Source organism: Temnothorax nylanderi, unplaced genomic scaffold (genome assembly GCF_030848795.1).
Source record: "Temnothorax nylanderi isolate EJ_2023f unplaced genomic scaffold, tnyl_v1.0 TNYL_tig0009_pilon, whole genome shotgun sequence".
In the NCBI taxonomy this organism is placed as follows: domain Eukaryota; kingdom Metazoa; phylum Arthropoda; class Insecta; order Hymenoptera; family Formicidae; genus Temnothorax; species Temnothorax nylanderi.
Window position 1 is genome coordinate 668677 of NW_027249071.1, and position 27733 is coordinate 696409.

The following is a 27733-nucleotide window of genomic DNA, read 5'->3' on the forward strand; positions in this document are numbered from 1 at the left end:
GGATCGATGTAAATTACAACGACCAATAAATCAGTTATTTCTGATATTACGCACGGAGATCTGCGTCTGACTCTTATAGCCTTTACTTCTCTTATTTTGTATTTTTCTAACAATAAGATAAAGATTTGCAATCCTGAAATATACTGAGATCCTGACCTAAACTTTCAAATAAATCAAGACATCTAGCTTGACGATATAGGTGTATGGTAATAGACCGACACGATAAAAAGAAAGCAGGTTTCTGTAGAACGCATTTTATATGATGCAATAATTGAACGAGAGAAAGAAAAAAAAACGGTTTTGCTCGTTGCAAAAACATATCGGTATATCCCGTTTGCTAATTAATTTTTCATAACATGCCTTCTGTGCAGAGTTGCAAAATAAATTATAATAATGTGATTATAACGTAATGTAGTATATAGGAGCATGTTACAATGTGTGTGTGCGTGTGACGCATAAACAGAGATATGTATTGTCAAACGTTCTTCATGCGGAACATAGAGAAGTTAAAGAACTGCAGACGTTCGATATTTTTCACAATTGACTTGTAAACTATATGCTGAAAACTTTTGTTTCGTTAATTAATAAATAACCATATTTATGTGAAAATAAACTATGCCTAACCAAAAATAAAATAAGTAAATAAGCTATGTTCACAGCTAATGACAGCTGTCAAATTAATGATATATAGAAATAAATATGATTTAATTCCTCTCCGAAACAAAAAAATAGTTTTCAGTATATTTTACAAGTCGATTCTATCGATTGTAAGTGTTGCTTTTTATTGAAGCATGTTTCCACTTTAATAGATATATATTTAGCAAGAATTTTTATCGTACATTTTCTCGCTTCTGACGTCACAATCTAAGATAGTAGTGGTGAGTGAACAGGAGCCTCTTAATTGCAAGATACAAATGAAGATACTTTCGGCCTCCTGGATTAGGCAAATTTCACACTTGGCGTTCACCACCCGGGATGCTGCGAAGCGGCCGAATCCACGGGCAAAATTACGGTTGTACGTCGTACCGCGGGATGGCGCTAGATTTCCGACGCGCCTCGCCGGTCTCGCGGAGACCGTCACAACCGCTCCCGCGCCCGTGGTGTTCGCCCGTTCCGTCGCTTCCGTCACTTCCGTCTACGCGATCACCTATCCGGCGCGATTAGCGATTAAATAAAGAAGGACAGCTACACAAGATTCGAGCGTGGACACGAGCGCTTTCGAACGAACGTCGCGTAATCTCAGAGAGGAGGAAAAAAAAGGGAGTGCACGCCGGTGAAAGAGAGAGAGAGAGAGACGGAGAGACGAACGAGCCGGTCGGTGCAGAAGTGCGCGCAGGTAACACGGGCGTCGGGCGGAGTTAACACGAGGGAGAGCAGAACGGAGCAGAACGTAGCAGAGGATGTAGGATCGCGCCGGTGTCGAAGGGAGACGGAAGAGGCGACAACGGCGGTAGGATAGGCAGGACGCGGACGGGGGGGAGGAGGCGATCGACTACGTTCGGCGGACGGCGGCTGGCGGGCGAGCGGCATAGGCGAGAGACTCGTCGGCGGCAGTGGACGGACGGCACGGCAGCGGACGGCGGCAGCGTCGGTGCTAAAAGGCGGGGACGGTCGTCGCTCGAGCGTGACCGCGTGTGTGAGCTTAGCAGCGCGGCGCCAGTCCAGAGTGTCCAGTCCCTCTCCCTTTCTCTCTCTCTCTCTCTCTCTCTCTCACACCCGGTTCGTCTTGGTTCGTCTCTCTCCTCCGTGCCTTCGCGTGTGCGTCTCTCTCTCTCTCCTCCATCTCCGTCGTCCCTCTTCTTCCGCTTCGCCTCCCCCTTTCCGTGCATCCACCGCCGTAGAAGAGTAGGAAGACGACGCGTGTTGCTCGACGGCCGAAGAAAACTTGCGGCCGACGGCGGGCAGTCGTTACTCGAGTTTACCGAGCCGCAACGGCGAGAGGCATAATTTCTCGTCATTCGCCCGTTCGTTCGTTCGCTCGCTCGCGGCACACTTCATCACGAGGTCGCGGCCGCGCGGGAAGGAACCGACCGACTGACCGTCCGACCGACCGCCGGCGCCGAGGGGAAGCGACGACGATCACGGAAGAAGAAGCGGCGCCGAGGTTGTTGCCTCCGCGCTCACCGTTTTCCGAGGGAAGGTGGTGTGTCGTGCGTTTATGTGCGCGGTCAGGTGACAAAGGGAGAGACAACGACGACGAACGCGGGGTGTTGTCGCTGCTGCCGCTGTTACCGCCGTTGCCGTTGCCGTTACTCCATCGCTGCTGTTAACGTTGCCGCGAGATCACGTAGTGATCGACGTGCTGCTGCCGGCTACGCGGTGGTGCTCGCGAACGAAGGGTGCTCGGTGGCGACGACGGACGGAAACCGGAGCGGACCATCCCACGGGAGCGGCGAGGAGAAGAGGGACGTGGAATAGCAGGTGGGTGTAACCCGCGCTGATAGCGATTCGCGCGCGGCCGCGTTAACGGCCGGCGCGGCGGCGGGGCGAGCCGCGTGATCGAGGAGCGTGCACGCGCGGCCGCGGCGCGTGTACCGGCGTCCGCCGCGGCGGTTACTTTGAGGTTAAGTGACGCACCTGCGATCGATCCGCCCCGCGGGGCGCGGAGAGGAAACCTATCTCGGTGGCCGGAGCGACGATCGGGCGAGCCAGGAACGCGCGGAACGAGCGCGACCGAGGGAAATCGGCGCGCGGTATCTCGCGTTTCTCGACGTCGCTCGGCCAGGATATGCGCGAGGAATGCGGCCTCGTCCCCGCGAGCCGCGCGAGTTTTCGTCCGTCTCTCCCTCGAGAGGATCGGCGCGCCGCGGTCTCTCCGGTTTGAGCGTTTTGTTATTCGCTCGGCGTTTTTATTCGGCTCTTTTCTCGTTCCAACCGGCATACCGGTTTGTAACCCCCTAAAATAACTTTCTAACCCAAATTCTTTCAAATTCGCGAACCGTCGGAATTTCAAGCACGCAAGACTCGACGCGTTCTTGTGTGATATCTGTCCTTGAATGTGAGAAAGATCGAAGCTAACGAGGAAGAGGTTTGACATTCGCTCGAGGATAACTTTTCGCTCATTAACATTCGAGTGTCCTCGATAATTTTTCGTCTTTTCGTGTCAGCGCGATTTATTTTAAGTCTTGCATCTCTGATCTCGATGAAATGTTCTCGCAAAAGGAATTTAGAAATTTAACAATTAGGGAAGAATGCCATTTTACGGTCAGGACTGGGTCTTGGTAGCCTAATGATATTATTCATGAATTTGTACCACTATTATTGTTCTAGCTTTAATTAGACAATTAGAGATCACATTTCAAGACCGTGAGTAACGGCGCGTGGTTTACTAAAACTAAGGCGAAGAACTGTACATAAAATTCACACGAATAATATTATTATTAGACTACCAAGATCCAGTCCTGACAGTAAAATAACGTTTTTCCCAAATCGATTGTACATTATATCGTATATCGGTCGTGTTTTCACTTATTTATTTATTAGAAATTTATATTGTGTGTATGTGCATTAATATTGATATATTATTAAAAATATAAAGTCGTATGATTCGGAAGATCAATAATTTCTACAATATAATACATAATAAATGTAATTCTATGTGAGTAGTTACATTCTGTGTAACAAAAATAAGGTATTTATTCACTATACGGGCACCACTTCTGAAATAAATACATATAACAGTAAATTTAATTATCATTACTTCAACAAATAATGTAAATAGGTTAGTAATCGCTGTACTGTCAAGTAGAAAAAAATTAAAAGCAGCGCTCGTCCAACGAATAAGTAAATCACTAACTGCAAAACGACGCCGGAGATTTTAACGATAAATAATGCACGCACGATTCGTTTAATATATTCCAATCTTAATTACTATTGATTACTATCATGACGGATGAGCGTCAGAAAATAAAAATACAATTTTATTTCGCAAACTGCGCATTATTTGCGATTAAAATTGTAGCAAAAACTTTTCGTGCCGTAAATAAGCAGGAAAAAAACCACACGCAAAGGTATAAGACAAACGAGATTGAATAACGTTTGGGAAGAAAAAAAACTTCCGTTTGTTCGTTCTTCCACACGTGTTCTCATCAGCCGCCGCAACGTAACGATTCAATCAGCGTTTTCGATAAAGCGCCGCGCCGTAATCATACGCTTTACGCAAAATTTACTTTCGTTGTAATCGCCAAGCCTCGCTATACTGACGGCTCGAGAGCGGTTCATTCGGGCGCTTTCTCTCTTACGTTCAAGCGGCACGCTGCTGAAACGTTATATTAGCTGATAACTAATACCCATAACTCACGGTGAACTTGTTGATGTCTTAACATTCTTGTATCTTAATTTCTATCCGCGCAAATAACTGATAGTTGAATCGTTTGCGACACTCCTCGGCTTCCGCTCCGAAAAAAATTTCATTCCGTGGAATTTTACCGATTACCCCTAATTGTAAATTGACCTCTTTATCAATTGAAAAATAAATTGTACGAGACGATCCACGTTCGTTCTAATGCCCCCCCTCGAATCGCGCGTGTCACCTTCGCGACGTTATAAATGCCCGCCAACATCGAAAATGTTGCTCGGAGCAAATAAATGTCGCGACCAGACACGGCATTGCCAGAAGAGTAACTTTGTAATTTGAAACGCTGCAAACGGCTGCGAGGTTTTGAAACTTTACGAAGGCAATAACGTTACAACGTTGCGGGTATTGTCACTTTGTAATTCTATCTAGTGCTAATTAAACGCCTATAAAAATATTAACTAGTCTAATGCCTTGCATAAAGTATATAAATTCAAAACATTTGTGGTTGTCTCTTCCTTTTTTCGCTTTAGAATATTTATGTAATCGACAAAAATTTTCCCACATTTTCATCTTTAAATATTCAAGCGTTATGGAAACTCGAGAAAACGTTGGATGTTTTATATGTTTTATTAGTTTTGGACGTTCAAAAGTCTAACGCGTTCAGAGTTATCAGAATTCGCCTCAAGAAGTTTAAAAAGACACGAAAGATTTGATGCCGACTCTAATAAAACTTTGGAGATTAATGCCACTTTCGATTTCAGCATCGTAACGTATACGATAGTCTTTCATGAAGTTACATAAAAATTATCGCTTTACACTGATCTCTTATTATAGTCGAAACCGTAATTAAAAAATCTGAATCGTAACAAAGGGTAATCATAATAAGAAACCTTCATAATCACTTTCATAGTAAGAAATAATGAATATTTTCCCTACGATAGCATCAAGCTTATGTCAAGAAAAGTGTTACGCGAATTTTAGCCGTTACCTGTATTCTTAGATTTCTCTGATTAACTGCTTGGAAGCTAATTAAATCGCTAAAATGCATCTCATGCCTATATGTAAAAATGCGCATGCTATTTGCGGCAATTTGTTTATTTGTAGTGTTGACTCAAATGTCGTTATCAAAATATATTGCGGACTATCATTAGCAATCCCACGTCACGAGTGATTGAATGATATCGCATGTTGGTTGCGTCTATTAGTAAATAAATAAATAAATAAATACGACGCGGTATATCGGAAACGCGACGGGTGCTTTTTGTTTTTCGACTTCGCGGGGTGCCTGGTTTTTTTTTTTTTTTTTTTGTAAATTCAATATTTATCCAAATCAAATGGGATCGCCTCGCGAGTCCTCGCACGCCCGCAGCTATTATATACTCCGCGCTAGCCGGATTAATCGAAACGGTCTCGAGCCACGATCCGAAAAAAAAAGAGGAAAAAACGCGAAGCACACCGTGTAAATATAGAATACACGCGCTTTGACCGCATAGTCGCGTGCTAACGTTGGGCTATCGATAAAAGCCTCGTTCCTACGTTCGATCGTTGTATTCTTACGTAGGGTATGAAGTTTAATCCTTCGCGTCTCGACCCTTTATAACAGCGGGATTTTTTAATTTTATACGATTGACCTAAAATACGAAAGTTTTGGTTAGCGTCTGATAAATTATACCCGGTATATGTATCAGAGCCTGATGACCATGTATTTTGTATGATTACTAACATCATATATCTTGTATCAATATTGCAACGAGGACATTCTTTCGAAGAATTTGCTTACGAAAGAATTAAGAGAAAGTGCGACTTGCATGGCTGATTACGTACGCAAGTTTCAAACGATTCCTGCGTATGGCGTATTTTGGCTAGAACCGATTACCGATTGATTAGACATTAAGCACAATTCTGTTTCAAGTAAAAACAATGAAACGTTGGGAAAAAAGAACGGGAAAAAAAGAGCAACGTGACTTAACATGCAGCATGCAGCTTATACATCTTCCAATCTTCGTGCGTTCAATGCCAACGGGAATATCTTATTGCTGTTTGACACGTATTGATAATAAAGAAATTTCAAGCATCAAATTATCGCTTCTCTCGCCTTTATCCAAGATTTCTGCCTTGATCGTCGCGGCCGAACGTGACTGCTTCGCGTTGTCATTTGTCGCGATAACGTAATCTTCCATTGCGATTAATCGAAGATGTACGAGGAACTCGCGATAATTATTGTAATCAAGAGTCGTGGCTATTCTTAATTCGGGACGAAAATAACATTCCGTCCGCGATATAAAAAACGATAAAGCGATGATTACGTTGGCCGGTATTATTTAATCTTTATTACGTGTTGTTCGTATAATCGGCTGTATTACTGCAAGACGGCGAGCGAATACAACTTTCTACTCTCATAGAACGCTATAAATAACGGCGAAATTACGTTCATTTAAGAATTATAAAGTAAACGCTACCGTTCTTTTTTTCTAATTGAATTCGCGCTACAAATCGTGGAAACGTTGACGTTTTCTCTACTTTTCTATTTCCATTGTGTTTACCTTTCGCGGAATGCAACTTGTAACACATACTTCGCACGCGAAACCTGTTAAGCCGTACTTACATTCAATTATGCAGTCCGTTAATCGATTTATAGCAATCTATAATTTATCAGTTAATTATGGTATAAGGATGTTTTTTTTTTATTATTTATTTGAATATTTGATACGTATTTTGATATTAGAATTGTTGTTCAATCCATAATTCTCTCATGGATATCTACATCAGTCATAGAATCATAAATATCAAATTTACATTTTTTCGTGTTCAAATGTTAGAAATCTAATATTACACTCATAAATGCAAATTATTGCATTGCATTGGAATTGTATTAAAACGTAACAAGTTTGTATTACCTTTTTATGACTCTTTTTTTTATTTGCGATGCAATACTAAGTTTACAATTTGATTTTGTAATACTGTCGATAATAAGATGTTACAAATATTAATATTGATTTAACTGACTATTAACGAGATATCGCTGTAAATTAGTATCAAAATTTTGATTAACCGCACAGTTCTGTCCAGTTCTATTAAACGACACGTAATTCGGTAATTCATGAATGACATTCGCGATAGAAAATTCGATAATTTAATTGATGATATTTAACCGATAATGCATCGCGATGTGAATCATGAACAAGCGGCTGTTTGACGACGTAATCAGGCGTATTACGAACAATACGAATCATAATCTGTCAGAATCAGAAAATGCTAAGAGTAGACTATTAACTCCATATAGGTATTACGATAAAATTACATAAGGCATCCTTGAATCTCGTTGAATCTCTATTCAGAATAATCTTGAAAATAGATCTGAAATTGCTTTTTTGCTTGCAGAATTTAAATTAAATATAATGCGCTTTTTTATGATTTCCGGAATACATAATATTCGACGTTAAATATTTTATAACGTTTTTTTAAATTAACGCTTGTTTGAAATTGAATAAAGAGTAACATGTTTTGTTTCGTTTTTTGTTTTTTGTTTTTTTTTTTAACTTGAAGATGAGACTAAGTAAGCGAATATAAATTTAAATGTTATTGACGTCTCAACAGCTTCTAGTAGAAAACTTTATTTCCAAATTGATCAAAATATATAACTGAAAAACTTGGCAGCTTTATTAATAATTACTACAAACAGGCCAGTTTGATTGCGAGATTAGTTAGAAGTTACGCGTGCGATTACGCATTGTTTCGTGTATAAACAAAATGAGTAATAACTTGCTTGCACTGCACGATTGGATCTGAAGGATATCATTCACGTTATCATTACGATAACATTTTTATACAGTAATTTTAAGGGGGAACATATGAGTAGACCGCAAGAAAAAAAGGTGAAATTCGGGAATTTTTATCTTGGAAACTATTAATTCGATTCGATCCGGGTTTTTTTTATTTAAAAGTATCTACATTGAGGCACGTTCACAAATTTTTTTAAGGGAATTTATTCCCTCGGAGCGCTGTTCTCGTAGCCGCCGTAAAATGTGACACGGTTCACGGTTCCCACAGAATATCTCGAGAACGGCTGGACCGATTTGCTTCAAATTTATACACAATATTTTACGATAGTTTTTCTCGTTTCCATCGGGAGATTTTTTTTTTTACTCAACTAGTTTTTTTTTTAACAGACTATAAAGGTCGAAAATTTGGGTCGAAAAATGAATGTGACCTTTATAGTCTGATAAAAAAAACTAGTTGAGTAAAAAAAAAATCTCCCGATGGAAACGAGAAAAACTATCGTAAAACATTGTGTATAAATTTGAAGCAAATCGGTCCAGCCGTTCTCGAGATATTCTGGGAACCGTGAACCGTGTCCGCGAGGAACACATTTTACGCCGGCCACGAGAACAGCGCTCCGAGGGAATGAATTCCCTTAAAAAAATTTGTGAACGTGCCTCAATGTAGATACTTTTAAATAAAAAAAACCCGGATGGAATCGAATTAATAGTTTCCAAGATAAAAATTCCCGAATTTCACCTTTTTTTCTTGCGGTCTACTCATATGTTCCCCTTTAAATGCGGAATCTTTAACATTAAAAGGATCAGCTGCGATCGAATAAATATTACGCAATGCTAATTTAAATGAAAGGAAAAAAAATCAAGGCACGTGTATATTTATTTAAAATTATGGTAAATACCTGTCCAATAAAAAGAACTGCTAATTTATTTTTCTGTTATGATTATTATATTTTATAATATAACTCGACAGTAAGAAATAGAAACTGACCCTAAAACTACCTGTGTGGCAACAAAAATTATTGCGCGACATAAATTACACGATTTCCTGTTGAAATAGCAATAATAATTGCTAAAAGTCATAATAAAATTGATAGACGATACGTGGAGACCTTGCATTTCGCACAAGATATGCAATTAATAGTGTTTTATATAGAACGTATATCTATGAAAGATACAAATGCGAAAGAATTAAAAATGAACATTAAGAGTCGTAATTAGACGGAATATTTGCAATTTGAATGCAAGATTGATTTATTAGAAACGCACTTAAGCGCACACCTCTAGAAGAGAAAATGTCAAACACTGATTAATCCGGTTTTGCGTCGCTGATAAGCCAAGTGGCCGTGCCACAATCGTGCCGATAACGAAATGAGTCTTGTACCGGTTATCTAAAAAATGCTTAAATGCCGTGCCTACTCTTTTAGCGCAAAAATACAACACAATTCTTTTTCTCCATAAGTCAAATAAGATCGTAATTTTATAAACCGCGTGCGGTATACGTCACACATACACATGCGTCCCTTCCGCGCCCTCCTTTAAACTGCCTAACTCTGGTGCAATTGTTTTTGACGCGCCGTAATCGTGTATTTAGTAACTTTCTCGCGGCACACTTCGCGGTACCGAAGGTAGCCTCCTTCGTGTCACTTTTCCGTCTCCCCTTTTTCTCTTTCTCCTTTTTGTTTCGAAGGCCTGCCACCGACGTCTACTCACCTGTCTGTTTTACGTAATACGTATAATCGACCGGGGAAGCTACGCCACGTCGGGAGAGCGGGGGAGAGAAATTTACGCGACTCGATAAGTCTCGGCTAAATCTCGTTTTGCACCGACAAATGCTATGTCGCTATCGGCATTATCTTCTCTTAAACATTCAATGATGACACATATGACGACAAAACATAAAAGTCTTTTTTATATAAAATTTCAACGATAAGAAGAGAGGATTGATAACGGCATTCACAAGTGTTGATACGGTTAATATTCGTACCACATACGATGCCTTCTATAACGATCAGATTTTTTAATTCGATGGCAAATTAAATCGAGTGCAAAAGAAAACTTGATACGAATTTTTGGATCAAAAGAAAGCTTTATTAAATATTTTATGTAATGTAATATGTTTTGTACTATTTATGTATTTATTATAGAAAAATAAAAATTTATACAGTACAAGTGGAGACAGAAAGGTCGTCCGGTTGAGTTTCGGAATGCATCCCATTTGGAAGTAAATAAGTATTAATGATCTTGCCCAGTGATTCATTTTAATGCTATGGGTCTACAACGCGAGTCGTAGGTCGTGGGTCGTGGGAAATAGACCCATCACAGTCGAATTTGAAGAGAATAGTCGACTGTGATTGGTCAATTTCTTGCGATTAGATAAGAGTAGACAAACAAGATGTCAAATATATTGAAATGTTAAAAGAATTTATAACTGCTGACATGGTAGCTAATATATGTAGGATGCATTCCGAAACTCAACCGGACAACCTTTCTGTCCCCAAATGTCAATCGCGCTATAATCCGGTGCTATTAAAATCATAGTGAATGTATCTGAACAATTCAGATACGGTTACGGTATCCGAAAGACGGTATTGCAAAAACTCCCTTTTAATTGAATAAAATACCCTATCATTGAAAGCAGTCGTGACGAATCTACACGTTATTTTGTGTTACATAATCGTAACCTAGAAACGTTATACAATAAACAAATTTCTTGACGTTTCCATTAAAAGAATATTGGCAGATAACAAACAAGGTACATAATGACACCATATCACATTTCAGCGTACAAGAATAATTTCTTATTCGTGGCACAGCGCGCGAAGTCAAACTCGGCGCCGTCTTTACACCGCTTGAACAATCATCGTGCCCGTACCGCATGCACTAAGTGCACTTATCAAATATGAATTAACTACGTAACCGCACGTAGGTCCGTATTCACTTTAACGCGATCGAGCGCATAAATACGCCCACATATACAGTCGGTCGCGCTCGACTACGCCTACCTTCCTTACACCGAGATTAGAGCTCAGTGTGTCAATGGCAACGTCATCGCGGTCGTCGGTTTCAATGAAGATATTCGACGAAATGTTAGCTCGAGCACATTCTACGGGTGACCGTTACTTCGACCCACTAACAGACGGCATATTTGATTGACACACAAAATCGGGACGAGGCGTGAGCGTATTAAGAAAATCGCACGCGAATTCGCTCGGAAGGAAATTAGCACGGGATAGTCGATAAATCCTGTTGATGTGAGACGAAATTTAAAAGAAAAAGTAATAGCTTTGCGCTGTATCTTTATTATTGTAATATAGAAGAGACCGTTTCTCTCTTAAAACATTTTATAAAAGTTAAACAATTAGTTCTCATGTATACATTTATATACATTTTATACATTTTTGGAGCATTATTATAATCTTGACGGAGTATTCTCAGATGACAGTTATACTTGTTATTCGCAAAAGTATAAGAGACAAGTCACAAGCGGACGTATTCTTTGGAATTGATTGATTTTTCCGGTTTATTTCAGAATCATATATATGATAACAAAAACATCGATAGACAAAGGAAAGCCCTTCTTTTTCGTCGTTCGCTATCAATGCTGGTCATAATTGAAATATATTTCTATCCGACCTTAAAGGTTTCATTGAATTATGAAATTTTCAGCGATGGCTCTTAGCGAAACTTCTCTTTCCTCCGCGCCTTTATGGGAATTTCACTTAACACAACGTATACTGTGTATACCGTCATAGGTTTCATTCAGAATCGTTACTAACACGCGCGAGAGAGAAATAAAAGAGTCATCGTTTTCTAGTCAATGAAAGCATTGAGAATATTGCAAATATTTGTTCAAAGGAAACGATAGAATTGACTTCATTAGCATTATACTGATTTTAATATACATATATTGAAACGTGTCGTTCTAAGTGCGTTATCCTTGACCGTACTTCGTTGAAACACTGTAAATCCAAGTGTGTTATTTCTACACACATAAACGTTTAAAAATTACAGATTTGACTGAAGCTCGTTTCACACATATTTTGTTGCGTGTTAAATTAACGCATTTAATCATATTACATTGAAAATTAATACGTTCAACCGTGTCAAATGACGTGATTTAAAACGGCAAGAAATGTGTAAGAAGAACTTCAGTTAAAATAACACACTTGGATTTGCGGTGATAAAGCGTTGCTCTCTCGAAAGTAAAATACGAAAAATAATTCTTATTATATTTCACTTTCAGATACTGTTCAAGATGACGAGCGCAGTGACGAGCCTGGTGCATAGTTATAGGGACCTTATGGACAATCAGTCCGGTAAGTCCGATATATTTCAATTCTAACATACTTTAACTCCCGCATCCAAGATCCCCCGATATCTTTTTTAACCATTCTACGTAAATTCTAATGTAGAACCTTGTTTTTTTTTTTACAAATTCATAAACTAACGAAAAAAATCAGGCGAAAGAGTAGAATATCAATTCTTTACCTATAGACCTATACCATGAGGATAGAGCTTTACAAACACGCGTTATCATTCCGAAACGTTCGCTCGAAACGAGTTTCGAAAACTCGTTCGCCGTTACCATTCGAAAATTGGCTTTCACGGACAAATAGAGATCGAAGATTACGCGACCGTAAAAATGGATTGTTTCTCTGAAGAAGATCTCGCAGAATGCTGCTAAATTATTAAAAATGGAAAATTACCAACGTCGTGATCGATATTGTCGGCGGCGAAACGTTGACAAAACTGGAATTAATGCGTGAGGTGCAAATATAGACATTTTTTCATGCGCAGTATATACTCGAGTTCTGACATTTTCCCTGAACGATGATCGCGATAACGTTGCCATTGTGTGTGTGACACACCGAATTCTAATCTCGGCATAAGGAAGTAACGCCACTAGAAGCTCTTTGAGCTGTAGAATCGAATGACGGTAAAAATTGTTCGTTCCACTTTTGACAAGACTTGATAAATTCACGAGATTGAAAAGTAGCCCAAGTAATACATTCTATGTTGACACATTGCGTCAATGAACCACGTGAATTAATGTAATCAACACGGTGAAATGTGTTTATGCGCGCCGTTCTTTTCTTACCGACATTATGTAACAGCCAGTAGTTTCGCAAATATGGTAATAGGGGAGAGATAAAGTAAAGGACATTTATGTAACGCGACCTATTAAATGGTCCAGTATTGGATGTTTAATTAGATGACGTAACGTTCGCGTACGCGATATGTTGACGGACAAGGAAGAAAGGGGATCGCGCATCTCGCCCGATGTTTTCTCGCCGATCGCGATCGGGTGACCGTGTACGAGAGAGGCCGTACAAATTTGCTCAAGAGGTCGGATGAACGACGACGAGAAGCTCTTCTCGCCGGAAATCCCGCGCGTATTACCTACAACCGAAATTTCAACGATTCCGAGAGTCTGTTTACCGCGCGTATTTTCACGGCGACGAGAACCCTCCCTCCCTCCGTCCCCCCTTCCTTCCCCCCTTCGGAATCTTCCGGCGTGGGGCGAGTCAATATCGTGTCGTAACGGCCGGCAAGCGTTCCGTTTCTAATTTCTCCGAGAGCCATTCGGGGAATCCTTGACCCCCGTTTTCCATACGAGTCACTCAGCGGTTCCTGTTTCGACATCTTTCGCGATATCCGCGTAGCGAGATACGACAGCGAAAACGAAACTCCCAGTAATTTTGATAGAATCTTGTCCGTTTGTCTCCTTGCAGTTTAATTCTGAGAATAAATTATTTTTATTGCTAATAACTGGACATATTCACAGCCGCTGAAGTAAATTTATGTCACTTTAAGCTCTATTAGGTAATTGCCGCTGTACGTAATTTCATGTACGTTATTTTATATCTTTAGGAAGGCAGATGACTTTTAATTCATATTTATGATTATTGCGACTATCTAACGCTAAATTTTCCGCCACTTAATCCCTCCAACCATGCACTTTCGTGTCCCAGGCATTTTTCAGTATGTTAATAGCTTTTATATCTTCCAGTATATTTAGAAAGGAAAAATTTATTCAAATTAGCCGACCAAAAGATTCACAAACAAGTAAAAAGACTTTTTTACGAGATATGATTTGCAATTTATATTCTTAATTATTTCGAATATCCGGGTCTCGCGAGCAAATTGTTAAAGAAGAGAGAAATCAGTAAAAATAAAATGCTTCGTAGCAGAAACCGAATAAACACGAAAGGTACCTTATGACAGTTATGACAAACTTTTTATACGTTTATTAGCGTGACTAAAATAGAATTGTGGAAGATAATTAAAAGATCGATCTCGAGTCACGCAATAAACCACACACGTTTGCCGGAGCCAATTGCCGGGGCATCCCTGTATACGCCTATTCCAGAGGAATTGAGAGAGAGCTAACGTAAATAATGGACGTTCGTCTGTGGCGTCAATACGGCGTTGACGGGGTAAGATCGGGCGTTATCTTTAATTGGGGCGTGACGAGAGCAAGAAAATTGCACCGTCGCGCGTCGTCCGACATTTCGCCGCGACGCGACGTCTTGAAATCGATGAAAACAGTAATCCGCTAGTGTGGCGACCGATATAATAATTTTTTTTCCTTCTTTTTTTCCTCATTAATGCGGAGGGAAGGAGAAGGCTTTCGTGTCACGCGGAAAAACAGCTGTAACTCCGACGAAGTGGCGTCGACGTCGCGGGTATCGGTTGGCGACTCGTATTTTCCCGCTAATCGTAGGCCGTACAGACGCGGAGGCGCCTGCCGTTGCTCGGTCGCGGTCGTTGCGACGACGGGCCGCCCTTTTGCCGCATTGTTGATTTCGTCAAAGTCCTCCGCGAAGGGTATTACGTAACGGCCGAATGCGCGGATAGACGAAATTCGATGCAATATTCACCGTCGCCTAAGCGCTTCGCTTTGTCATTACAGGTTGCGTGCTTCGTAACTCGCCTGCTTGCACCCACTTTCCTTTCCGATACCAACCGGCGTGCGCTTGTTATTGGGACACCGCATCGCTCTCGCGTCGCTTTTTTTCTAATCGATTACTTAGTGGAGCAAAACTTCCGTGTGTATCTGACTTTCCTACGTCAATATCGATGTCAAGAGACGCGATAGTGTCTCGCGCCGGATACATAAATCTTTTACGTCAAGATTCAACGCGCTTGGATGTTTTGAAACCGTCAACGCCTCGTAATCGTAAACTAAACGGTCAAATTGGCTCGTTAATTATCAACAGCGTGAACTGTTGAAACCGAAGCATAATATCGACGATAAGCCGCGTCGCATCGTCAGCGTGTAATCGAGTCGTCAATCAATTGTGTATTGACCAAGAGCTCAAGCTGAAGAATGTTGAAAAAAAAGCAGAGAGAAAGGGAGAGAAGAGAGAGAGAGAGAGAAAATCGTTCCACGTATCAGTCTCGTATCCGTCGGGTCGCACGAGTGCGAGGGCAATTTAGCGGAAGGCGACTGCTCACTCATTCGCGCCTCGTGCACGCACTCGCGCCTTTTTCTGCTTCCTCGTCGTCGAGGGTGGATAGAAAAATGACGATGGCTACTTTCTAAGCTGCTCGGAAGACCGAACGTGTTACTGCATGAAAATCATCGCTCGGGATAATAATACTCTTTCAGGCGCGCGATTTAGAAATCTTTTGATTCTGAAAGAAGACGCGCGCGAAACTGGTAGGACAATCGACCTGACATTTCTGCTAAATTTCCCTCGTAGTTGATACCCGGCGTTACAACATCGGCAGATTCGAACGCGCACTTGTCGACAATGGTGTAATAAATTCTTGTCCGCAACGGTACTTCCTGTCGCCAGTTACGAATTTTGACCCCGTTACAGGTGCGCGTCGCGGCGAGACATTGCATAATGCGGAGACAACTTTTAAATTGTCATCGCATGCTCTACTTTCCAATGTATATGATATACAGTAGACTCCCCTTCATATAACACGACGGAAAATTTTTAATATTTGTTTGTTTCAAAGTGAAATAAGAAATATTTTACTGTTACACCTTTAATATTTATTTTACATGTTTTTTTTTTTAAATAAACTTACATCTTTTATAAATATGTTTCCGCATGCATACATAATCTACATATGTATAATCTATGTAACTCATATATATATATATATACATATATATATAACACGGAACGCATCCCTCGTGTTACACGGAGGTCTACTGTACATTGCGAAACGTCGATACTCCGCAAGGAGCCGAAGTTTCGCTTTGTTCTTGCGCCGGCTCTCCCTAAAATCTCATCTACTTCCTTTCTTAAATGACTTCACGCGCGAACTTTCCGCGACTTCTTTTCGTATGTGATTAAACAGTTTCTTGCTTTTCTAATGTTACGTTCTCTCTGTTTCCAGATTCCAGGGTGAACGATTGGGTGATGATGAGCAGTCCCTTCCCAACCGTGGCGATATGCCTGTCGTACGCTTACTTTAGCAAGATTCTAGGACCGAAACTGATGGAAAATAGAAAGCCTTTCGATCTTCGGGGGGTCCTTATAACGTATAACTTCCTCCAGACCCTCTTTTCCACGTGGATATTCTACGAGGTTTGTTTCTCTTACGTTATTTCTCTAACACCGGTTTTATCGCTGGAGGAATTAACACAATAGGGGGTTTATTGTAACTACACACGACGAAATTCCTAAATAGAAACGCTCCACGCACACAAACATGTTATATTAATAATTCAAGATTAAATATGAAGTAAAAGTAATTGCAATATACGAGATCTTTTAAATAAAATTGAATTAGATATCTCAAATTTGTTCACGCTCAAGAATAATTCATTTTATATCCGTTAATAAATATTGGAGTAACAGTTTTCGTCAAAATTCACGATCCACGATCGTTCGCGTTGAACGGAGTCGACGAGATTACTCTTTTTATAAATCCGTAATCACGGCGATTCGACCGCGATTGTCTTCCCGCGCGGCGATCAACAGGGAATTGCCTTCAATTATTCCTCCTCCGCCTTTTGTTTCGACATGGTCACAATAACTGCCGTTGGCTCGAGCAGGCAACAGCCTGCGGTTCCGAAGGATTACTTCGAGGGAAATCGCGATCTCCCGAGTTAAAATAATCCTATCGAAAAGAAACAAACTTGCCGAGTGCTAAAAGCACTTCGAGATAAAACACCAATAAGTCACTGTTCTGAAGCGCCAAATAAATATTTTTTTCCATTATTAACTTTTTTTCTATCTCTCAATTTATTCATTTACTATCTTTTTAATTTACTCATTTACTATCTAGATTATGTGGCGTGCATGAATGACACGTTCTGATAATATATACGCGATTATCGGACAATGAAACTTTTCATAAACATGTATCCTGGTCGCGATTGAAATGTTTTATTGTTGTCTTTCCCAACATGGTAATATTGGAATTACAAGGACAATGGAATTCGGTTAAAAATATGCCGACTCATGGACTTAATTATTGTCTGCGAACGCAAATGGATTTGCTCAATCGAATGTCTATTGCTATATCACTCGCAATAATCAACGTACATTACGTATATATTAACGAAACGTACATATTTATCAATATTGTAATTCGATCGAGACGTATTTCCTGTAATCAGGTCAACATCTAGGTCAACTTTCTAGTATCATATTCTACTTCAGGAAAATTTTTAACACGTATACTTAATTTCTCCGTCCATTATCGTGAATAATTTGAAGCAACAGAGATAATGTTGAAAAATACAAAACTAACTTTCAATACAATTTAAAAGATTTAATTTGCTTGAAATATTACAATTGACGTCATTGAAGAAGTTATATTTTTGCTAATGCAATGTATTTGTACGTTGATTATTCTATAAATTGTATATATGATTATATATATGAATGTGTGTATGTAATTATATATCTCCCACACTTCCGGACTTGACCGATTGGCGTGCATATTTAAAGGCATGCATGCTAATCGTATCTGGGCCCGCATAGTCAATATTGCGTACACATATCGCGGTACAGTTACGCGCATGCGAACATGTTTTCGATGTCACGCGGAAATGATTAAAAATGTTATCACCTCAAAAAAAAGATAGATCACGGTAATGGCCAAAAAAACGCCTTTAATCTTTTTTTATATCAAAGTTATTAAGAAGATATGAAAGAATTAAGAAAAGATATGTCACGAAACGTGTCATATATTATACGATGATTACAAAAACCGCATCTATCTTGTATCGATATAAATTTAAAGAAAAAGATATCCGCACAGAACGGTTTCTATATTATTACTTTCAGGGAAATTATTTTAAAAAATATATAAATTAAAATTATATATAATATTATATTATAAATATATATAATATGATATAAAAAAAAATTTTATATATATATGCAATATAATATTTTTTTTAAGAATATCTTTTTAAAAAATTAGGCAAAAGAAGATACTGAATAAGTTTAATATTTTGTAGAAATTCTCACGAAATAATACGAAAGAAGCACTTGTTCTTACTTATTCTCACTTCTTTTCTTTTTTTGTCAATTTTTCATAAATCTTTACTTCATATAAATTGATATTTTATATCTTGTACTTTCCATTAAATTTTATTTTGTATATATTTTACAAACTACCTTTAACCTGTCATAATCTTCTACAGTATCTAATTGTAAGACGAGTTTATCGAATTATTTTTTCTAATTTTCCTATTTTTCACTCATTTTTATTGCGAGGCCATTCTAGAGTTAGGGCCGATATCACAGTCTCCGATTAACGTGATCCTCCGATTAAACTCACTCTTCGTCTCTTTCTAGGGGGACAGTTAGAAAGAGATGCAGAGTGAGTTTAATCGGAGGATCACGTTAATCGGAGACTGTGATATCGGCCCTTAGTTTAGAATCAAATGTCAAAGTCCGTTATGTGGCGTGATTATAGTTGTGACAATTTATTAGAATGTGAATCAGCACTTCTCAAAATGAATGCGGTTTCTTCGTTTTACACACATTTTTTAATTGATTCTAAACGAAACTTAGATATTTTCCGTTCAAACGAAAGTTATCGCCAAGTCAACTTATTCGGTCGTCTTGACATGAGTCGATTATACTAACAGATTCTCTAATTTAATCATTTGACGTTCGTAGACCTAAGTGATACACGGTACATTCTTCTTGTAGGTCTCCAAATGTATAGCTTCACTGAATTTAAATGAAATGCTTAAGCATGCTTATGACGTCAATTCGCTTAATTAAAGTTTTTTTTATACAAGACGACTATTGTTTATTGCGAATGAAATAAAATCTCATTACAGTTTATAAATTTTTCCTTGAACACTTTTTAATATATATATATATATATATAAGCAATTTTTTAAATTATTTCGGAAAGTAATATGAAATATAAAAAAAATCTTACGATTAGATGCAAGAATCTCGTTTTGTCGTAATGAAATACTTGATACGATAATAATTTTAAGAAACATTAATCTCTTTCAGTTATACTCTATACCTGTATTAAATTACTGAAAGGATATTACGCACGCATAATTTTACATAGTTTTTAGGTACATAGGTCGAACGAACACGCGATAAATGATAATCAATTCCGCGATTAAATCAATTTTTGCATATCGCTCACAACATGACCGATTCTGCGAAGTTTGATTATCGTATTTGGTGTACATTCAGTGAGACACGGATTAACGGCGACCGTTAGTCCTTATGCGGCAATTTCTAGCAGTATTCAACGATCGATGAGCAATGCAAAATGTCGAGCTGAATCGATAAAAAGAATTCATAGCTTCGCGAACGATAGATATTTTACGACGCGTAAAATTGCCATTTATCCCTTTGGAAGTTGGAACGGTCGGAAGTCGAGCTATACTCGACCATCACATTTTATTCCAGCAACTCGAATGTCGAGTGTTCGACATGGATATTTCTAAGAATTTATTGTATTTTTTTAAATGTTATTATATATATATATATATATATAAATCTTCAAATATGACGACGCATTATAATAAAATTCAGTGTTTTCGGAAATAAAAGGTTTTTATTTAATTATCGAGTTGTTGGAACGAAATGTTGATATTTATTGTAGAGTGCAAGAGGTTAATTATGCCTGTTGCAATCGCGTAACGGTAAACTTAACTTGATAAGGTCGTACAAGTGTCGTAAGCTATAAGAGAATATCCTGTAAGACCAGATGTTACACATCGCTCTATAACTCTACTAGCAAATTATGCAGAAAGGAAATCAGTAAAAAGACAAACAAGTTTTGATATTTTTAACCGTTATCAATTTTTACTCTCCTAAATAATAGATATATAGCACAAAATAATATTTACAAATTTATGCAATATTGTAATTAAGGAAGTATTCTGGTGTGAAAATTAAGTCGTAGAAAAAGGTACTTTTTCATGAATTTTTTGTAGGAAAACGAAAAAAGCGAGTACATTAAACTTTGCATGTTCTTTTAACCTTATTTTAAAAATATATTTTAATTTTTTAAATAACAAAAACGTTCTTTTTTATGTTATATCCTAGTCACTAGGAACTCGCAAGAAAAAACGCATATGGACGGTGTAAATGATTCTAGCTGTTCTAGATATCTGAAACGCAAAAATAAAACATTTTCTTATTCAGAAGAAGTGTGGCTATCGTCTGAATAAACATTATACGTTTATTAGTTTATTAGTTTTTCTTATAAATAAAATACTAACAATCATCATTCTTTTATGTTTAACATGTTTCAAATATTTTACGCATATTTGAAATGAATGTTTAAATTTCTTTCTCTCGTTTCATCATTTTTATTTCGCAAAGCAACTGAATCCGATAGCATGACATATTCCGTTCAGATACATATTATCGCATTGAAACAAAAATAAGTATGAAGAAATAATTTAAAAACAGTGTTAAAAATTCGTTCAAACTTGAGTGGAAGATGTGCCGAGCGATGTAATAGGTGTGTAACGTAACCACAGCTAACGAACCAATATTTATTCGCAATTTTCCAAGCAAATTACCAATCCTCGATCCAATGATATTGATGTCTACTTCAAACTCGTGAGTATTATCAATGTTGAATTGCTGACAGTGACAGATAAAAAAAATTACACAAGTGAAATACGTAAAGAAATCTCGACATCCGTGTGTAATTTTTGCTTTTCTTTTTTTTTTTTGCTCTTTCGAGTATCACATATTTTTGGATTATTCAATTCGTTCGATCTTCCACATTTAAATCTCAGTTAAAAATGGATTGTGATTCGATAGTTACGTAATTGAATGCGATTAAGGATCGGTATAAATGAGAGTGGGGAGTGTATGATTAATTTACTTCGCAAACATAATGGTCGTCTTTTCGACGCGCAACAGATTATAACTCCGGAGTATAATTGGAACCATTTAGCGAATTAATTCCACGCTCGCAATGACCTCGTGAACGTCTGACGCCTTTCAACCACGCGAATCCATTTTTAAATTCAAGGAAATTCAGTTAAACAAACCGTTAACTCAAAAATTACATATGTCCGTCTGGCGGACGTGTATACATGCGCTTGCTTGCATTTCTATCTTTTTCACACGTTTTTAAACACGTTTCAAAAAACATTGAAATATGCGCATAATTTAAATAATAAATTCGCAAAAAAATCTTACCCATCAGCTAACTTGATTCGAGTTTTATAATTTTAATAGTGCATAAAATTATGAATTATGAACATTTTTTGCGCTAAATGTAAATTATATGTTTCATTTCAAAAAAGCAAACTTTTATTTTATATCACGTCAAAGTTAAACAGTTAAAATTGAAATTTTTTTGTATCTTTTTACTGGTTTTCCTTGTTGCATAATTTGCAAGCAAAGTGAAATATGATTTTAATCCCGATTTTAGGTGCAATTATAATTGATAAATCTTTCAAGATAATCTTCTCTCGCGTTTCATAACACGTGTCTAATGATTATGTCGAGAACTCACACATAACAAAGACTTTATTGTCGCTACAAGCAGCGTAATCAAATGGTTCGAATATTCATTGTTTCAGTATCTTATGAGCGGTTGGGCGAAAGGTTACAGCTTCCGATGCCAACCGGTGGATTATTCGTCCAGCTCGATGGGCCTCAGAATGGCAAGAACCTGCTGGTGGTACTACTTTAGCAAATTTACCGAGTTCTTCGATACGGTGAGTATCGATTTTCTCTTGACTTGTCGATATCGGGTAAACCGAGGAACAGATGTAAAAACATATAAGTTCCACTCGATAAATTTATTTATAACTTTAGAATAAATTTCAACAAGCATCTGAAATACTTGTCGAAGATTCTTTCAATAATTTGTAGAAAAATAGCTGGCTCCGTCTATATCTATTGCTTTATTTAATGTTTATGTTTTCAAAGATATATTGAAACTTCCCAGCTTGTAGATATATTGAAACTCCACCGTTCGTTCTATTACTTTTTATTATTCTTATTAATATGAAGAACCATCATCTCGTTATTTATAAGCGTTTTATATATTTATATAATTATTATATATATAAGGAATATACATAGAACTTCTTGAACTTTAATCGGAATGGTATTTATTATATACCATTGGAGAGTTAACGAAATAATCCGTTGGGAAAATACTTTAAGCAAAATTATCAAAATACCGAGAAAGATGAAGAGAGTAATCGAAAAGTTTGCATGATTTTTCAGCTGTTCTTTATTCTGAGGAAAAAGAACCAACACGTCTCAACGCTTCACGTAATTCATCATGGGGTAATGCCTTTTTCCGTGTGGATGGGAGTAAAATTTGCACCGGGCGGCCACAGCACATTTTTTGCCCTCCTAAACACCTTCGTACACATCGTGATGTACTTCTATTACATGGTAGCCGCGATGGGACCACAGTTCCAGAAGTATATCTGGTGGAAGAAGTATCTCACTACCATGCAAATGGTAAGTTCCAGTGTTACTTCGTATTATTATGGACTTAGACGTGACAATTGCAGCTATTACAGAACTTCATGCGCTATTATATCTTTTGTAAATAGCATTCTATTTGATATTTTGTCGACAATTGAGCGCATTTTATATTTAAAATATATTCTACATTTAAAAGATAATATTTTTTTACACAATAATGGATTTGAGGGGCCAATTTCGGATACAGTTAAAAATTTACACGCAGGAAATGTGTAACTCTTAATCATAAAAATGACCGATGTCCAATAAAATTAGTTAAATAAATGGAATTGACAAAGCGGATTAAAATGAGCCGTTGACCGAGTTCTCAATTTGTTGAAATCCCATTCACTCTGTAATCCTACTTATCTGTCTGTGTTACTACTTAGTTTCTCCAGCCTTTAAAATACATCAACATATTTCGGGCCACGGCGATTCAGTACAAATTTTGTATGCGTTGAGTTTTTATCATCGCTTTTATTATTACTTACCTGGCAGTTTATCCTTCTTCTGGTTTCAGATACAATTCGTGATGATCATGTGCCATCAGTTCCAATTGCTCTTCATCGAGTGCAACTATCCGCGCGGTTTCATGATCTGGATCGGCTTGCACGGTGTCCTGTTCCTCGGGCTGTTCTCGGATTTCTACAAGACGAAGTACACAAGCGGCACGAGGAAAAACTCCGGGAAGAAGATGCAAAACGGTACATCCGGTGGAGGAGCTTGCATGCCGGTTTTGGATGATAACGACAGTGCGACGCACAACGGCGTGTCCTCGTACACCACGATCTACAACAAGGAGTACAACAGCTGTTACAGCAACGGCACGAACAACGGTTACGTCGCCAACAATAACATTACGGAGAAAAAACTCGCTTAGGACACGTGGGAAACTCGAACACTTTTTTCGGTGTGCCGGTCAGCTGCTCGTCTTGTCGTACCTACAATTACCGTTCGTCTATCGTGAAAAATCATTTCGCAACATGTCCACAAACTTAGGCGTGAGAAACACGAAGCCAAATTACACGCGTGTGTAAAGAGGACAAAGAGACGAGATTCTCGGATGAAAGAATGGCATGCATAAAAAGCGAGACGTCTCGTTAAATATTCTGCGTTGTTAGCAGAGCAGTAGTTGTGTTCACTAACATAGTATCATCGACGACAGGGCTGTTACGACGTTCGTGTTAAAACTAATAGGAAGGGAAAGGAGAAAAAAAAATAAACGCAGTACTGGTCGCTAGAAAAAAAATATTGCGGAATCTTCATTTCTGAGTTTTGGTGAGATTTGGCGTCGTTGAATTAGTGATTTGTGATCTGCCATACGAAAATAGAACATCGATAATACTATCGGAAATTGTTAATAGTACAGATAAGAACATTAGCGCAAAAAAAAAACGAGAAGACTACTTTTATGGTTTTCATATTTGGCATTATGGAAACTACGCTGCGATTTATAAAAATCTCTAAATTGCGACTAGTAGTTTGTGCTAATTTAGAGAGAGATCGCATTCGACGTGAATGTGAGAACAAGCTGGGTAATTAAAGCGCACACATACATGACGAGGAATGTAGAGCATTCGTCGTTGATAATTATACAAGCAAGAGCGGCGTGTTCGCTGAGCGTGCAATTTTTTTTGTACTGGTTACGTATGTATCGAATACGAGTGTGGATGTTTCTTAGTCGTATGTAATTTCTCATGGCATCTCCCATTGAGGCACATTGCTGAAACTGAACCTTTTCTCTCCTCTTACTATCATTACCAACTCTGCTCTTTTTCTAGCTCCAACTGTGTTCAGAACTCTAGTGTTCTTAAAAATTATAATCAGCGTGCAGACGAATTCGCCCAGAATATCGTATGACAGAGTTGGCTAAAATTATATTGGTAATTATAAGCTAATGATTCGTAAAAATGATCAACAAGTAATTGGAAACTGCCTCGTTTCTTTTTCCCCAACAACTGTCGAGTTTTTCTCAAGATAATTATATATCTTGCCATTATTTAATCAATTTTTCAAACATGACAACATTAAATTATTATGATCTTTTTACCCTGTGTTTGTTCTAAATTTTTTTTATTTTAGGTCCTCATATTTATCCTATTTATAAAATGTATTTTTATTTATATTGTCCCATATTTTGTCCGAAAATATAGCAACAATTTATTTAACATTAATAATTTCTGCTTTTTATCGCCCGTCGTTCCATAACTTCACGGAAGCCTTACGAATTATTAGCAGCATGTATCAACGTCATCGGCTATACCTACATAATTTCCCACATATTTAATTCACTGCGTGGCTTGATTCTACTACTGACGGTACGGTGACGTCTATAGTAAGCTGCCGAAAAGAATTTGCTCGAATTTGCTTTATATCGCTTTGTATTCAAACACGAATAGCAAATGTAAGCCGCACTGCGGCTTGTTATTATCGTGCACGACGCGACACGGGCGCTTTAATCGATCGGAAAAGGTACACGGCATTCATGTCGCGAGAATCACGAAGCTCTAGTGTCGTAGAATCAAGCTTCAAGAAAGGGAGCGCGCACCGTGCTAAGCGAGTGCTCTCTTACACGCAAATCCGTAATAAGTTTTGATCACGCGGTCGCGGAGGAGCCGAACGAGTGCCGCGAGTGCGAATGTGCCTCGAAGTTATGTATACACATACACGCGGATAATACTATATTCGAGGGGAAGGGCAAATGTTTAGAGATCGTAATAGTCGCACTACAAGATTAATATATTTGTACACACTTCCTATTTTTATGAATATATTATTTATGGTGATCCAGACTTAAATAAAAATCTCTGATGATAAAACGTTTTCTCTCGACTGTAATAAATTCAACCTCGGCTATTTTTACAGGCGAATAAGCTAGCTCTAGCGAACGAGAGTGAGAGCATTTAAACGTTATAGTCTTACATCGTGTTCGTCATAATGAGCTTCCTCATGAAAGTATACACACATCGGATGACGATTAGTCTGCGAGACAAACGGAAACGAGTGTTCGTCATCGAAAAGCGTTCGCGCATTTCTTTTTTATTTGTGCGTTTATACAATGAGTCTCGCATTTGTAAAACGTTTCAATCCTGCTTTATCCAAACGCGATGACTTCTTCGATTAAAACCCAGAAGCGCATATAGGGTGATGTAACTTACGTAAGCCCCCGGAATTATAAAAATGTTAAACAATGGGACTATGTATATTTAATAGATTATTACACATAGAGTTAATTTATGTACGTAAACGCGTCTCCTATGTTTCCGTTTATTGCAATGCATTTCGAAATTGACATTGCGGTCGCCGATTTTGCATCGTCAATTTTGTTATTCATTTATCGAGGCTTAGCTTTGTCGCTCCGGTTTCAGTATAAGCGTAATGGTGGACATTGTCATGTGTCTCCATTATAACGAAATACGAATGACAACGCATACGCATAATCTGAAAAACTGCCGTAATTGAATAAGAGCGTGCACGAAATTTCGTAAGAGGCGTGAATTAAAAAAGCGGTAACCTAAATTAAGAGAAATATTTAGCGAGTTCTCTCAAAGCGTTGGAAGATAGAGCTTTACGTAATTTTTTTATCTTACGCACAATAAAAAAAATGCGATAAAAAAGTAAAGTTACTTCCTAACTAGTTAGACGTCTAGATGATAGTTAGACGTACTGTGTTACGTTACCTTAGTCTTGTTTAAGTTGTGATATTGCGGTGTAACAATACTAATTAACATGTTTAAGAAGAAAAGAAATTTGGCGAAATAAACGATGCAGCGTATTATAACTTTTTTTTATGAGTATCTTCATAAATAACCGTTTTTTAGCGAGAATAGTAGATCACGATAGGACTGGAAGACTAGTGAAGGATCCTGTTGCTTGACACAAAACGCACAGAATCGAAAGATTGCGCAAAACGTTTGCGTTCCTCACCGATAAACGGATTGTGAAACTTTTATTAGCAGAGATCAGGGAAATCTTACGATTTTTTATCCTTATTAACGAACGCAATACTTTTCCTAGAATATTATTGCTTCTGTATTTTGCACTTTATTAACATAAGTAAGCGAGCGAGGGCTTTTTTCTCACGCATTGACCGCACAATATTTTTCTAACGGGAAACCAGATTGACTGCAACAGCTATCTGCGATTTCGCAGTATAGCTTTAATCCTTCATAAATCTTGTTATTTATGGAGGAAATGACTATCATTATTTATGACGGGGTAATTACTCTAATATTAATAATATCTCATTCTTCTTATATTTCCAACAACAGTTTTACGAAACAATTCCGGAAGTTTGTATGAAATAAAACAACCGAACATACGCTGTATTTTACTTGTTTTCAAATTTATAATATTTTATTCTTAAGGTTAAAATCTTTATATTTGAATGTTTTGCTAAAATAATTGTTTATATTGTTTGATTATCGATAAGTTATATGTAAGTTACATGTAAAACGCAAAGATCCGCGTAGAATTTGAGGGCTGAATAATAAAGCGATACTTTCACATGTACATAACGAGCGATCTGTGCGCGTATGGTGTGCTATCACGTTTCACAATTTCATGTTTTCAAGCGCACTTAGTAAGATCTACCGAGAAGTGCGAGAAAAACTGCGACAATGAGAGAGCGTATCGCGTCATGTACCTAAACATTACGAGCTCTGTAATGATTCTCATTATATTTTTGTACATAATTGGGGAAAATTACGAGAGAATAATAAAATGATTGAAATGAAAGAAACTTGGCG

At 38.1% G+C, this 27733-nt stretch overlaps 1 protein-coding gene across 1 annotated transcript; it reads left to right on the forward strand.

Annotated features, from left to right (window-relative positions):
• Positions 1-1079: 1079 nt before the first annotated feature.
• On the forward strand, positions 1080-27726 carry LOC139786321 (very long chain fatty acid elongase AAEL008004). Its single transcript, XM_071725497.1, has 6 exons — positions 1080-2421; positions 12320-12392; positions 16435-16625; positions 22082-22219; positions 22737-22979; positions 23506-27726. Exons 2-6 carry the CDS (start codon positions 12332-12334, stop codon positions 23863-23865), a joined length of 993 nt encoding a protein of 330 aa, XP_071581598.1. The 5' UTR covers positions 1080-2421; positions 12320-12331; the 3' UTR covers positions 23866-27726.
• Positions 27727-27733: the final 7 nt, after the last annotated feature.